General features: G+C 41.7%; 2 protein-coding genes across 3 annotated transcripts; one reads left to right on the forward strand and one right to left on the reverse strand.

Annotated features, from left to right (window-relative positions):
* Positions 1–282: 282 nt before the first annotated feature.
* On the reverse strand, positions 283–2,781 carry fosab (v-fos FBJ murine osteosarcoma viral oncogene homolog Ab). Its single transcript, XM_046372507.1, has 4 exons — positions 2,488–2,781; positions 1,843–2,064; positions 1,616–1,723; positions 283–1,504 (listed from the first exon to the last, which is right to left on the reverse strand). Exons 1-4 carry the CDS (start codon positions 2,620–2,622, stop codon positions 824–826), a joined length of 1,146 nt encoding a protein of 381 aa, XP_046228463.1. The 5' UTR covers positions 2,623–2,781; the 3' UTR covers positions 283–823.
* Positions 2,782–3,149: 368 nt separating this feature from the next.
* On the forward strand, positions 3,150–10,886 carry si:ch211-153j24.3 (proto-oncogene c-Fos). Of its 2 annotated transcripts, none has more exons than XM_046372505.1 (5): positions 3,150–3,249; positions 3,726–7,900; positions 8,431–8,646; positions 9,270–9,377; positions 9,585–10,886. In XM_046372505.1, exons 2-5 carry the CDS (start codon positions 7,772–7,774, stop codon positions 10,287–10,289), a joined length of 1,158 nt encoding a protein of 385 aa, XP_046228461.1. In that variant the 5' UTR covers positions 3,150–3,249; positions 3,726–7,771; the 3' UTR covers positions 10,290–10,886. The 2 variants fall into 2 exon arrangements, with proteins under 2 accessions (XP_046228461.1, XP_046228462.1); XM_046372506.1 differs by having other exon boundaries at positions 3,152–3,249; positions 3,726–3,825.
* The last annotated feature ends 4,051 nt before the right edge of the window (positions 10,887–14,937 follow it).

Below are 14,937 nucleotides of genomic sequence, written 5' to 3' on the forward strand. Positions count from 1 at the left end.
TGGCCCCGGAAGTGCGACGTCATCGCGCTACGCTTGCATGTGTAAAAAAAATGGAAAGAACGCACTGACGTAAGAGCCCTGACGTATAGTTAACCTTGGCAACAGACGGAACAATAAATAGAGCCAGTGGAGGTGCAGGAAAAATACTCCTATCCCTTATGGAGGCTAATTTTAGGTATTATTTGAACTGACTGTTGAATGCCACCGGAGCTATTCTATACACATCTACAGAGAAAGTGCCTATGTAAGCAGAGAAGCCACAGATTTAAATCACACAAGTAATTGAATTTAAATATCGCTATCTTTTATTTACATGTCTTACAAACAACATTCATCTTTATTCTCTCTGTAAAAAAATAAATTGAAATTTCATAAATTAAAACCACTAATGTTTTCACAGAAAACTTCATACTAAGATAGACCACTCAGACCATGGTTAAGACAAAGCACATCAGTTTCTTTTTTTTTAAAGTTTCACAAACAGTTCACAATTACTCTCACATTCCATCAACCAGAAAACAAACTGAATCAATACTAATCAAACTATTGCTGTGAACACATATCAACACTACTACAGGTTTTGTTATTGAGCACCATCAATTCAAATCATAGATGAACTCATAAAACGACTAGGTGGTATTAGTTAAAACATGCTTTTTAACTTGCTACATTGGTGTAATAGGCAAGTATAGATAAAGGCAAATAAAATCATAAATAATTTGCTTCCTGGTACAAGTCCATTCCATAGCCCTGTGATCTGCACATCTACCTCATACATCAAGAGAATGTGCTTGATAGGAAGTATTATATTTTAGAAGAGTCTTTAAAGGGCCAGCAGGGTGGGTGAGCTGAGGGAATCGGAGGACTGGTCGTTGCTGTTGCTTCCTCTCCTGTGGGCGATGCCACAAGTGGGGAAGGTCTCCGCCTCTGGGAAGGTAAACACGAAAGAGGATGTGAAGGTGGTGCAGGCCGGTGTGCAGGTCACCACGGGCGTGCACAGGGGCTCAAAGTCATTGTTATTGGCAGAGCTGTGAAGAGGCTCCCAGTCCTGAGTTGTGTAGAGGGAGCTGGACAGGTCCACCTCTGGCACTGACCGAGCTGTCTCCATTTCCGTCTTTGCCAGCAGATCCAGAGACTCCTCCAGGACGGAGGCATCCAGGTCTGTCATCTTGACCACGCTGTTGGAGACGGTGGTGGTGGAGAGGTTGGAGCTGCTGCTACTGACGGAGAAGATCGAGTTGGATGTTGAAGTGAATGTTGGTTGGCTGGAAGTGATAGTGGATGCCTCTGGGATGGTGGTGCGTGTCTGGGAGGACATACTGGTAGAGAGGCAGGGGTGAGCAGGAGACATGGAGACCACAGAGAAGTCTGCCTCAAGCTCTGAGGGGATTTTGCAGATGGGTTGGTGGGCTGCCAGAATGAACTCAAGCCTCTCTTTTTCCTTTAGAAGATTAGCAATATCGTTCTGCAGACTGGACTTCTCATCCTCTAGCTGATCAGTTTCCTGCAACAGAGAAAGAAGAAGAGGGATTAACTTGGCTGTTGGATAACACTGCTATTAGCTGTGGTGGGAAATACATTTTGTTTAATGATTATAAATCTGTGTCATACTTACAGCTTGCAAAGTGTCTGTGAGCTCTCGCCTCCTGTTGCGACATTTAGCTGCTGCCTGCTTATTTCTCTCTCTGCGAATTCTTTTCTTCTCTTCCTCCTCGGGTGTTGTCTGCACATCACACAAGAGAAAAGAAAAATTAAACCCCCAGCTCTAAGATAATTATTACACTGCAACATGGAAGTTACTACTTATGTAACACCTGAAGTGCAAAGTCAGATAATAATTACCTGTTCCATTCTGCCCCTCTTGGTAGAGTTGAGAGCCTTGGATGCTGCAGACCTCATCCCTGGTCTTGAGTATGTGGGGCTGGGGGTGTAGGGGTGAGCTCTGTGCGAAGGGGCCACTGAGGAGATCAAAGGCTGAACCATCCACTGCAGATCGGGGCTTGTCGAAATGGCTGTGACAGTGGGGATGAAGGAGGCACTTGATGCTGTCAGGTCAGTGAAATCCTGTGGGTAGCAAAACAAAAGGACCATCAGTACATTTGGTATACTTTCAGAAAGGTGGGGGGGTGCAGCTTTGCAGGGTGTCTATGAATGAAAAAGGGGGTCTATAAAAAGCTTAGTGGTTTAAAAATATCCATATGATGTCAACTATGACGTTACACTCTCTCTGAGGAGTTTCCAGGTGGATGAATGAAGCTCGCCTTGCACTATCTACAGTGCAGGTCAGTGGGATATTACCATCTATCTGTCAGCCTTTATTTATCATTTAAAAACTTTATGCTTAAGCTTTATGCTAATAACTTCGGGAAAGCTAAAACGAGCTTTATGTTTCCAAATTCTACTTTGCATGCCAAACAAAACAAATACATGTAAGTGTCATACAGCCTACACTGAAATAAAAGTTTGAAAATATTTGACTGGACATACCTGAGACTGGGGTGATCCCATGCTGGAGTAAGATCCCGCTGGTGAGGGGTAATATCCTAGATTGTCCACCGACGGGGACGCGGTGCTGCAGCGGGAAGAAGAGTCGCACTCCGTGTTGAAAGCGGTAAACATCATCGTTCCCCCAAAAAAGCAAGTAGGAAGATCCAAGCAAACTCTACCGAGAAGGAATATAACCTTGAGATGAGGAAATCCTTTTAGTAGGTTTGTTAGAAACTCTCAAGTGCCGCTTTCGATCTCTTTTCTCTGCTCGTTGCTCTGAAAGTTTGAATGCCAACTCCAGTCGCTCGAAGTGTTTATATAGCCTGAGACCGAATGACGTCGGCAAAGGGAAGCTCGGTGTCGGGTAAAGAGCCGACACAGTGAGGAGAAAAACACCAAAACATTGACATAACAACGCAGCAACAAGTCCGACTACTGCTCGCACATTGTTTAAATACGCTTATATTGAACGTGCAATGTCCGTTTGTGAAGTTTTAAGCTGAAAAATAACATTTAGAAATTATCTTTTAAACTCACCCTCAGTAAATGGAATATTCCAGAAACGGGATCCCCAGTACGTCATTTTCCAAATATGGTGCATCCTGTGAAAGGGGCGGGTCCTGCTGGGAAATACTCTATCCGAGATTGGCCGACAGCGGCATGACGTTATGTAACACAACAAACACAGAGGTTGTTGTGAAAACTAAAGAACTGGGATAATGATCAGCAAAAGTACATCCTACACACCAAAGTACATCACAGGTAAATATGAACATGCAAATTCGTCTGTTCTGAACTGAGTGTAGCCAACAAATATATCAAAATGCACTGCTGGTGTACTTTTGAATAGTTCATTAAATGTTACTTGTGTCAAGACAATCAACATGTACCACTTTTGCCCTTCTGTTTTACCACTTACTAACATTATACAGCTCGGAAGCAAGACGCTAACTGGCTAATTAACAAGTATTTACACTAAGCTAATATGGCTGTGTAGAAAATCTGCATCTGGAGTGCAGCAAGTACAGTAATACAATAAGTCTGTCTCTGTAGTCCAAATGTAAGGACAAGGGGTGTTGTTTGATTTCTGATCACAAATGTATGTATTACTAAAGTATCTATCTAATAAAGTATCTGTCTATCTATCTATCTACTGGATTTGTGTGCATGAATGTAAACGTAACACTAATGAGATGTTGCTAATAATCTATTAAATGTCCTGTGGCCACGTTTGTTAGGTGAGGTCCTCTGTGGGTAGACTCATATATGAAGAGACACACCTCAGCTGTTGCCTTTGACATGGATTACTGACGATATCTAGCCGCACCTGATGTCACGGTAGGCTCCCACTGTGGTTTCCAGCAGTGCCTTTTCACTGACAAATTGTCTTTGTCCTGTCAAGCTACCCCCATGTTGAGGGATTTTTAACACAAGGCGACTTTTAGACTCGCTCTTCATGTTTGCATAAAAAATGTAAATAGTTTGTCATGCAATGTTGCAAGGAATCATGGTGGCTAAATCTTTACTCTGGAAGATTTTTAAAAATTCCAGACATGTAAAAGATGTCAGCAAAGCCTCTGTAAAGTATTAAACAATTTGAAAAACTGGATTATTTATAAAAAGAGTCTCTACATTTAGATCTTATTTTAGAACATCTGAATCCCACTTTTTAATCCCAGTCTTTTACTTTCTTGCTGTTATGTGACTGTGACCTCAGATAGCATGCATGGCTCAAGTGTAAAACAAAGCAACAACTGATTAAAAATTAGAGTAAAAGCACAAAATATAAATTTGAAAAAAAAAAGCAAAATGAAATACTGTAAATGCAACACAAAAAAATTATGTTTTGGCATGGAGTGTGTATGCACTCTGAAGCAAAACTAATGTAAACGCACACGAGGAACATCATAAATTGTCAGAGCAGAGACACTTGTGTACTCAACCCTCAGGCAGTGCTTGCACCCTTTGTGAGAAATCCAAGCAAGGGTGTGTTTAGTTCCACAGAAAGCTGGTAACTGGTTTTCTTTGTGTACTTTTCCACGACAGCAGTGAGTTTTTCTCTGCCTGATCCTCTCCGGTCTTCCCCTTCAGACTGCGGGAGAGGGAATCCTTTGTTATTTTACACCATGAGTTACGTGAATCATTTAACTTAAGCCAACATTCAGACTTTGATATTGCTCTTCAAATTAATTAATCAATTTAACTTGATTACTGCTTTACAACCCATTTTCACTCCCATGAAAACCCAAATCAAGATTATCCAACACCCTTTAGTGGAAAACGAGGCATTTAATAAAAGCTCTAAATGGGAGAAGAACAGATCAAGAACTGTGTGCCCAATAGTCATTCTTACATAGTTGTCAAGGTTCCCTTCACCACCACCCCACCACCATTTTCGTTGTACCACGTAAAATGACAACAAAGGCTATTCTATTCTATCCTTCAGTTTTGGTTTTCTTTGATTCTTTAGGGAGTGTCCCTCTCTTTACTAAACAGTTCTCTGAGGCCTAAAAGCCACTGTCTGGACCAGTCTTTTAAAAAAATAGACTAGGAATTGTACGCATTAAAGTGCCGTTATTACGTGTAAAAAGTGTTAATAATATTCGTATAAATGTAGGTTAAAGGAGTTTAGTGTTTAGTTTTCCGCACTCGTGTTTTGTTCAACATTCCTGGTTGCCATAGCAACACTCCACCCCTTCGCGTCAGTGACGTCCTCATTTTGCATAGCAACAGCGATCGTTTGTTTTGTGAAGACGGATCACTCAGCAACGTAGAATAAAATCTTCAGCGTCGCCTAGTGAGAGAGAGGCTCACTACAACAAACATGAACCGGAATTTCTGGTTCCTGGAAACCGTGTCAGAGTGAGAACTCTATGTGTGTCGTGGCTCTCAGACAACGATCGCTCTATGGTGTCTGCACAGCAGCGGAATGAAACGGGACACCAAACTACCCGTTTACCTTGTGGATTGTTTGAGTAGCCTACTTTGTTTGGTCGGCAAGAAAAGCAGTTTCCAAATCAGTAAAGCTGACCTAGACTGTTTGTTCCCAACAACGGTTTTTTCTTAGCTCTTTAGTTGTAAGTATAGATGTAATGTAAGATGTATAAAGCGATGTGTTAGCAGCTAGCATACAGGCCACTTTGTGACTATGACGATGTAATTAGTTGGTTACCATAATAGCTCTAATAATAATCGAAAATAAAAAGCCATACTAAACCAGACAGGCCTAAATTGCGAGGGTTAATTAATGAATGAAAGAGATAATCTTCACAAAGGCTTACATTTTGGAAAAAAAAGTATTTTGCAATATTTTAGGTGATTTACACCCGCGCTTTAAATTGTCCTACTTTATTTTATAACAAACCTTATTTTTTTAAAACCTTCTTTTTTATGTGTGGGACTTGTAATTTTAGCACGTTCCATCACATGGCCTAGCAGCAGTGGTATTATTCACAGGAGCACAGTTAACCTTTCTATTTACCTAATCTGCATGAACTTTGAAAGCTGATGTCACTGAGTCTAAAAATAGGCTTAAACGTAAAAACGCAGATCGGCCATTCACGCTCAAGTTGCTTTCATGAAAACAGGTCTTTGAGCTGCAACGAGGGGTGTCTGCAGTTATGTCCGACCTTTGAACCCTTCTGGTCTCGAGCCGCCTGCGACTGAATAGGCTCAAGCAGTCCGCCTAATGATGTGCCGGTAAATAAACCCAGAGGGGGCTGTGACTGCCCGGAATCAGACAGGAGCGCAGCCCCTCTGAGCGGGGAGAGGGGCCCCCCTCTCTTCACCGTCCATCATTTTCACTTCGGTGTGAGGTCATCAAAAACCTAATTATAGCCTATACAATCCCTTTTCTTATAGGAGCTGAATTAAGCATATGCGGGAAAAAGACTTACATAATTGGTGCCTATAAATTGCATCAACACTGCTGATTAGTATGTGTGAAAGTGGAGGAACAAAAGCAGTGTCTCATCCGTCATCATCAGGAGGAAATCAGCCATCAGATCAATAAATTAGTAGCTAATGGCCTACTTTTAAAAACGCAGAGGCTTTATATTTTTAAGTGTCTGCAGTAACTCATTAGTGTGATGTTACGATTTGTAATGCATTTAGTCCTCAGAGTCTGCATGAAATAAGCTGTGTGCATCCCACTGTTGTACTAAAAAAGGTTGGTCAAGTGTTGGGGTTTGCCGTCCTCCTCGTGTCCTAAAAGTAGCTCCTCTGATCACCCGAGGCGCAGCTAATGACGCTGTTATCAGGTACAATGCATCACGGCCGAGCCATTTAGCGCATGTTTCACTGTCTTTTGTGACTGTGAGTGAGTGGGCCACACACACGCACACACACACACACACACACAAGTCCGTCTGCGCGCTCTCTGTGCGCCACAGCGCGCCCCTGTTCGCCGGAAACACCATATATGGCTCGACCGGTCCACTCCGCGATTGGCTGCTTTACTACAGCGACGGTTCTGTTGCTGGAGCTCTATTCATACGCAGAGACAGGTGAAAGGCAAAGTGATATATGGATGACACCTCATTTAGCAGCTCATAAATAATCAGTCGGCGCGCCGGGAGGTGTGTGCATTAATTAAGCTTCGTTGAGGCTCACAATATTGGTCCAAATTATAAATTGGGGCACCTTGGATAATACTGCATTGCATGCTTTATAGGACGAGTCATTGTAATCTGAACGAGTTTGAGGGAACATTTAACCGCTGCTTTAAACTGTTTCTTGATATTTTGTATTGCCATCACCTCCCTTCTCCTGTAAGATGTTGCCAAGCATTCGCCAGTAGAATTAAGGTACATCCCGTGAACATCTGTGGACATTAAGGGAACATAATGTATATGATGCAGATGCTGCATACGTGAAATGACGTAGTTCATTCATGGCAAAGGGTTCCTCTTGCAGGCGGGGGTGTCACTTGACATATACTCGCTTTTTAAAAAAAACAATATTATGAGTAAATAATATTAGTTAAAATGAGAAGGTTGTTGATTTTGCTGTTCAGACATTTGCCGGATTTAATGGTGAAACTGCATAACATCTGCTCGGTTTTTTTCCCTCTCATTCCTCTCCCTCTGTCAAATGGTTCGGTCTCACCACACAGATTTCATTCATAAAATTCCAGCTCACTATAAAAGGCGGGCCTCTCCACTATCTGCACAGTTACCACATATGATCCTGGCAAATGGAATATAGAAAGGCGTTCAGGCGTCAGGTTTCTATTTAGATTAGACAGGCTATTCTACGTTTTAATGCAGTAATTTTAGACAAGAACATGCATCCAGACTCCGGCACTGAGTTCGACTCATCGTCCAGCTGTAGCACAGCATCGCCTGGCGGGGACACCCCTGGGTGCAGCCAGCATCCTCCTGACTCGCTTTCATCATCAGTGGACAGCGCCAAGGTAGAAGATCATCCAACAAATACTCCACGCAAAAGAAAATCTTGCAGGATCATGTATGCAAAAGGCTAATATAGGCTGCAAAAGACAAATGTACAAAATGTTCAGATATATCCAGACACATTTAACAGAAAGATTTTTTTCTTTCACAGGATTACTGTCCCGTGCTCAAAATAAATATTATACAAACACACAGGCGATGTGTAGCTACAGTCTGTTTAGTCTTATTTCAGGAACATGATTTGTTATGTACTTCATGCAGATATGTCTTGGTCGTGACCTTTCATTTTAGATTGATGATGATGATGATGATGATGATGAAGATGACTGATAATAGGGCATGTAGATGATTTTGATGGATTCGTAGACAGTATTGATTTTGTGTGTTTTGGTATTCTTCAACCAAATGATTGATGTACCATTTAAGCACAGCTAAAGGTCAGTCATGAACGTGGTTCCTCATTCATCAGATAAGCTAAATTAGTGTTTGACTGCATGCATATGCATGTCTCTGTGATGTGCGTGTTTGCCAGGATACTGAGACCAGAGCAGCAGACTCCTTTGTTCCGACTGTGACTGCAATCTCAACCTCGCCGGATCTAAGGTGGATGGTGCAGCCGACAGTAATCACATCTGTCTCTCCGTCGTCCGGCCGAGCAAAGACCAAAACTCACAGCGCGACCCAGTCGTCCTTCCCGGCAGCTGCAAACAAAGCAAAGCCCTCCAACAGGAAAGGGCTGAAAGACAAGGTACGCATGAAAACAGGGTTGGGGGGTGTGTGATGAAATGTCACTTTCAGAAACAACATCAGTGGTAGTCAATGAATGAATCAATCAAGGTGTCCAAAGGAGTCAATGTTTTTTTTAAAATAACATCCTCTCCTATTCCTCCACACGACTCCTTTCCGCTGATAGAGGTTAAAATGTAAATTGAATTATCGCGATATTTTTAATAGGACGTGAAAGTGGACGCACTTGTTTTTGCTGTTAAGGTGAAATTAACGTAGTGAGTAATGCAAATAAATTACTGCAGGGAGCAGCACACGTGGTGATTGGATTAAGTCTAACTGGTGCACAGAGTAATTACTTTTGGAGTAACGACCACAGCATTGTTTATGAATGGGATGGGAAATTAATGTGCGCGTTAAAGTGCGCGTTCACGTGCCTAACAGAACCGTGCCAGTGGTGCAGCATTTTAACGCCTGAACTGAAGAGAGTCTGCACCGACCAGATCAGTATTCCCAGCGTAAGCTGCAACGAAGATTGGTTTTTTTATGCCTTTTTTGGCAAGTGAATAGGTGTTGAAGAGCCAACTGCTGATATGGCAAAACCCAGAAGGATGCGTTTAAATTGTCTGTTTTGATCGATTTTAGCCTTCCAAAGAGGAAGAGGAAAGGAGGAGGATCAGGAGGGAGAGGAACAAAATTGCTGCAGCAAAGTGTCGCAACAGACGGAGGGAGCTGATAGACACTCTGCAAGCTGTAAGTATGCTGTTTTATGAAAACATACGGGGAACATGCCCACAGCACACGCACTGTATGCAGCCTGCTGAATGACATGTCGGTAGTCATTAAAGATAACAGGAGCACAGCAGGGATGACTGCAGGGCATCATAGGGCAGCAGTGTTTTCATGCTCCCCTCACGCCAAGTCTTTATTTTTTTCTGATTTTGTCCCTCCTCACCTTAGGAAACTGACAAGCTCGAAGACGAGAAGTCAGCCCTTCAGACAGAGATAGATGACCTGCTGAAGGAGAAGGCGAGACTAGAACAGGTCTTAGCCTCTCACAAACCGTCCTGCAAACTCCCTGCAAATGATGACGACTGCGATGAGAGGGAGGATACTGGAGATGATGTTAACACAATGCTGCAGGATCCTCCGGCCTCCCCGCAGCTGCTGTCCATCTTAGAGGATGGAAAAACCCCAGAGAGCAGCACGCCCATTGGAGAAACCCCTATTGGTCAAGACATGGACAATGTCCCCTGCATTCCTGCTGCAGCCATATTGGGGAACTCCAACATCCTACTGTGTTCGAGTGCAGAAGAGGAGGTTCTGGAGGACTTAAAAGGAGATGACCTGGATGACTTGGTGCCCAGCCTAGAGATGGCAGTGACTTCTGAGATGGCTGCATCCGTCCCTGACATAGACCTGAGCAGCCCCTTCTGCCTCTCAGACTGGGAAACTCTGTACAAGTCCGTAGCAAATGACCTTGAATCTTTGAGCACACCAGTCATGTCTTCCAGTCCCACTTGTAGCAATTACCGCACAGTGTTTTCCTTTAATTTCGCTGAGATTGATTCGTTGGCTGAGGGTTTTGAGAACCTCAAAGGCGGTCTCAGTGCACCTGAGTTAATGAAAGATAGTCTAAACTCTCCAACTCTTCTGGCCTTGTGAATGCAAAGACGTTATGCAATGTGATGATACTGTAATTGTGTTCTGATCAGCCAGCAAAGCTATGGATCTCTCTCTCTCTTAAATAATCTTTTGTAGTGTGAGTTTTGATGTCGTGTAAACCTAAACATTGAGGGTTGTGTAGATGACATGTTTTCTGTGATTGTAACAGGGTTGACTTCTTCCATACTGCTGGTGCAATTCTCTGTGAGGAGATTTTGCTCTGGTAGCTAAAATGCATGCAAATACAAGTCATCTGTAATCCAAGAAGAGGTGGTATCTTGTGCATCTGAAATCCCTAAATGTGATGTGAATTTAGGTCATGCTCAATAACCTAATATGTGTGTTTTACTGTTGATAAAGTTGTGTTGTAACAAGTGAAATTAACAGGGTTACTAATGTGTAGTGTAGGTGTAACATCTTGCTGTAAGGTGTCCCCTAACTTGACTTTTCCTTTCAAGTGTTTCCATAAAAAAAGATCACGTCATGTATTTTATCAAGATGTATTTTATGACATAGTTTATTTTTTTACTTATCGAAAATGACCAGATGCAAAAAAAAAAATGTATAATGCTGGAAATAAAATGAGACAACCACAAACATTTTTGATGTCGTCATTCAGTCAGGATTATTCATTTGAATATTAAATGGAAACCAAGTCACCACAGGGTTCGTTGTTTGGGAACTTTCAATCATATCACATGATCTACATCAGATCATAGGGTTTTCTCAGTTGTCATAAAATTTCAAAAGGTCTTTTAAAATGCCTCAACTGATCATCGTCTTGTCTCTCCATCTGCTGAAGAAGATCATATCATAATGATTGAAAGCTTCAAAACAGCTAGGCCTACTAAACGGATCTTGCAGTGGGATGTTGTCCAAAACCACAACTTTTATGCAAACATGGACAAGAGGACCTCAAGTGCTCAGAAAACAAAAGGAAATTTGAATGTGATTCCATGACAACTGAGCAAACCAAAGAAGATAATGACATGTGATCAAACACTCCAGAGCAACTACTGAATGCACCCTGTAGTGAGATTGTTTTCTCAAATGCTATTTCCAAGGTCAGGAATGTGCTCTGATCCTCAGCCTTTAAACACAACACAACACTGACGAGCAGGGCTCAAATCATATATCACTGAACAGATAAAATTCCAGCTGCTCAGCCTCCAGCTGCTAATAAACATGATATCACATGCAGTGGCAGCTTTAGAAAACTTGCGAAACAGAATCCTGACGAGCGTCACGATTTAACTTATTTCAGCCATTTTCAACTCTGCATCCGACCGTGAAGATGTCACTGTGCCTATTTATGGATTCGGGATTACATAAAACGTAACCACCGGGGACTGAAGTGTGTTTAAAATGAGTGGGAACAGCAGAAACAGCGGGTTAATTATTTATTCACAGCTCGTCCTCAGCTCCACTGTTGTCACGGTCAAGGGAATCCGATTCTACAGCAGCACAGTGCGTGCGGTGCGTGACGTCAACACGCGATTGCCGTGGCGTTTTACTTCCCTTGGCCATATTTGGGTAATTGCAGTTGTTTTGCTTCCATGGCGACGGGTGTCATATTTCGGAGAGCCAGAGGATGTTACCGGAAAAAGTCGAAGCTGGAACGAGCAACAGCGTCGTTGAGGGAAAACAGACTAAACTTTCTCATCTATTATTACAGAGCTGGCATCACGTGTGTGACGATAATTTGTCTGCTAAGTAATTAAACCGTGCCAAAGTCTTTCTCGGAACAGCAAACGGGGCATTTAATGACCACAGACTGTTTGGTTTCGGTCTTTAGCAAACAAATAATGCTTCAAGGCTGCAATAACATCGCCGTGGATGCACTTAATGTAACCACATTAAGCCCAGACGAGTGCATTTCAGTCATTAACGCATGCCAGAAAAGCATTTGCCCCTAACATCTAAGCCGCATGAGAAGTGCAGTCTCTCTTTTCATCGGTAGGGGGGGCTACAGTGCGAGCATCTGCACGACCGAGCTTCTCCTCATATTTTTGTGCGTGTTCGGTGCATTGCTGTATCAGTTAAACGATGGATCGTGGAGTGTCAACCTAAGCCCAAATTCTAAATGTCCAGCACTGAGAAGTTTCTCACTAACTTGTTTCAGAGTTGTAAATCTCATAGCTTGGGATGTTCACAACCAACCATCAAGCCACAAACTTACTGCAGTATATGAGGTTAGGGTTTGTTTGTTTGTTGTTTTGTTTTTTTTTAGGGGATGAGTCTTTATTTTATGGTTGAGAATGAAGCCATTAGCTGCTTCACTAATTTGCTGAATTTAATGTGCATCAGAATATACTTAATGCGTGTTATATATTATGCTATAGACCTAACAATGTATATTACTGGATCACAATTCTGTATTAATTTGCACATCACTTTAATGTTACACTTGGTAAATGAGAGCCCATTTCTGTATAATTTATAGTGATGCATTATAATTTATTTATTGATTGTATTTTGTATTAATAAACATCTTCAAAGGAAAATAAATGAAGTGCAGTAAAAACAAAAGTTATTTGCCTCCCAGATGTAATGGAGAACTACAGTGTAACTTGAAATGGAAATAATCACACAAAGTACAAATATTTCAAACATGTATGAACGTGGGCTACGTGAATGAATGTAGGCTTGATCTGACCTAATAATAAAATACAAAACATGTAGAAGTTTAAAGGTCGGCCATCTTCTTCCTGCAGTAATGTTTCAGGATAAGATCACTCCAGACAGCAGCAGCAGCAGCAGCGCTCTGTAACATGTCTCACATTGCCTGTTTACTGCTCTCTGTCTTTCTAATATTTGTCATGTGCTCAGTGTTTCCACCTTTGTTATCTCATCCTCATACACCTCCTGACCACTCAGTTTCCTGCCTGCTGTGATATTCCCAAGGAAGTGCTATATTTACAGGGATAAATCAATGTCATACGGGGTTTGGGAAGACTGGGTCACCTGACATGAGTAATGATATGAGAGAGCAAAGTTGTTACGCTTCCAAAGATGGTGTGCATATGTAGTGAACTCAAACAATGCTGTGAGTTTCGCAATAGGAAGAACAACATCTTGTGCTGATTTATTTTGAAATGACTCACCTGTTTTTCATGACTACTGTACCATTAAATTAGCATTGATGTGTAAAACTACAAAGATTGAATTTCTTTCTACAACAGAATGTACTTTTTATAGACTTGGATACTACGCGACACCATGGATGAACATTAAATGGTGAATCCATGTCTCACAACACTAATAACACTGGGCGCTTTTACTCAAATGGAAACAGGATCAGTGGGGTGTGGGGGGAGGAGGAAGAGGAGTGCTGGCATGATAGCTGACAGCCTGTGGTTGTGAGAGGGAGATGAAGATGAAAAGGGGCAGGCTTTAAAGTCAGCACTCGCACGCAATTGTTGCACTAAGTGATTTGATTTCTGCGAATGCCATCAATGCTACAGCATTACAATTCAATCCATTAAGAAGGCCATGTAACTTATCTGTGTGTGTGTGAGTGTTTGTGCCACATACAAAGGAGTGTGAGGTCCTGTGTCTTGTTCATATACATAGTTGGAAAAGAGGATGTTTTATAGTTATATGTTTCAGTAGAGACTGACAAAGGCAGGCGAGATTTTGTCGTCCATGATAAAATCATAGTTTCCTGTTGCTCCTGAACCATTGTTGACAGAAGTAGGGAAATATCACAGTGTGGTAATACACCATTTCCAAATACGACTCCCAAAATGGACATCTGTTGTACAGTTTTAAATAACACGCTGAAAATGGTGCATCTGTACACATTACTAGACGTGCTTTGACGTGATCTGTCTGAGATTATTTTAAAAGAAGAAAAAAAAAGGAAGGAGAGAAGGAAACTGAATGGAGCTTTGGTAAAAATAATGTTTGTCTATAGTGTCTGCAGTGTGGTGCATGATGAGTCAGGTTTATGTCTGAAGGTGTCTGGTTGGCAGGGTATTTCCCAAAGATGTGCTGCTGGATAATATTATGACAAAACACTTCAACTTAATCTACAGATTTCATTCATGTTGAACCTTTAATGAAAATAAGAAAATATGACTTGTTTACATCTCATTTAATTAGTCAGAAGTGATGTATGTAAGTGTGATACTGACATTTTAGCATCAAATATAATAACATGTCTATATGTATGGTTAAAAATCAATGAACAGACATAAAAAAACATAACTCTTGGTTATGCAAAAAGCAGTTTCACTGCTTTCTTTTATTACCTTCTGACGCCCACACAGCAAGAACTCTGCATAAGTCTGGCAAAGGTGCAATACCACAAACTGCACTCCTTCCCCATTCATCACTCAGGCAGCTGTTGTAAAGTGCACTCAGGATTATGTTTTAATCTGGAAGATTGGAACAGACAAAAATAAAGTTAAAGATGAGAAACTTTCATACAACTTTTTGTGATCAAATCCTAAATGAGATCCTTATTTTCTATCACAGCAGTCTTTCACGTTCACAATGTAAAAAGAACTCCGGTTAACTTTTTGTTGAACAAAGGTGCATACTTGATCTGCATATTCAGGCTGGTGTATTTTTTCAGAGCATCATTATCAGGGCTCATTGTACTTGGCAGGGACAATTCCCTCTTAAAGGCTTAGAGGGCCTGTGT

This window comes from Scatophagus argus, chromosome 19 (genome assembly GCF_020382885.2).
Source record: "Scatophagus argus isolate fScaArg1 chromosome 19, fScaArg1.pri, whole genome shotgun sequence".
In the NCBI taxonomy this organism is placed as follows: domain Eukaryota; kingdom Metazoa; phylum Chordata; class Actinopteri; family Scatophagidae; genus Scatophagus; species Scatophagus argus.

Excerpts from the sequence above, each read along its gene's own strand:
- si:ch211-153j24.3 (XM_046372505.1), top strand. The coding sequence starts at position 7,772 with ATGCATCCAGACTCCGGCACTGAGTTCGACTCATCGTCCAGCTGTAGC. Across the intron at positions 8,647-9,269 it reads GGAAAGGGCTGAAAGACAAG|CCTTCCAAAGAGGAAGAGGA; the intron begins GTACGCATGAAA and ends GATCGATTTTAG. Across the intron at positions 9,378-9,584 it reads TGATAGACACTCTGCAAGCT|GAAACTGACAAGCTCGAAGA; the intron begins GTAAGTATGCTG and ends TCCTCACCTTAG.
- fosab (XM_046372507.1), bottom strand. The coding sequence starts at position 2,622 with ATGATGTTTACCGCTTTCAACACGGAGTGCGACTCTTCTTCCCGCTGC. Across the intron at positions 2,065-2,487 it reads TGGGATCACCCCAGTCTCAG|GATTTCACTGACCTGACAGC; the intron begins GTATGTCCAGTC and ends TGCTACCCACAG. Across the intron at positions 1,724-1,842 it reads AGAGGGGCAGAATGGAACAG|ACAACACCCGAGGAGGAAGA; the intron begins GTAATTATTATC and ends TGTGATGTGCAG.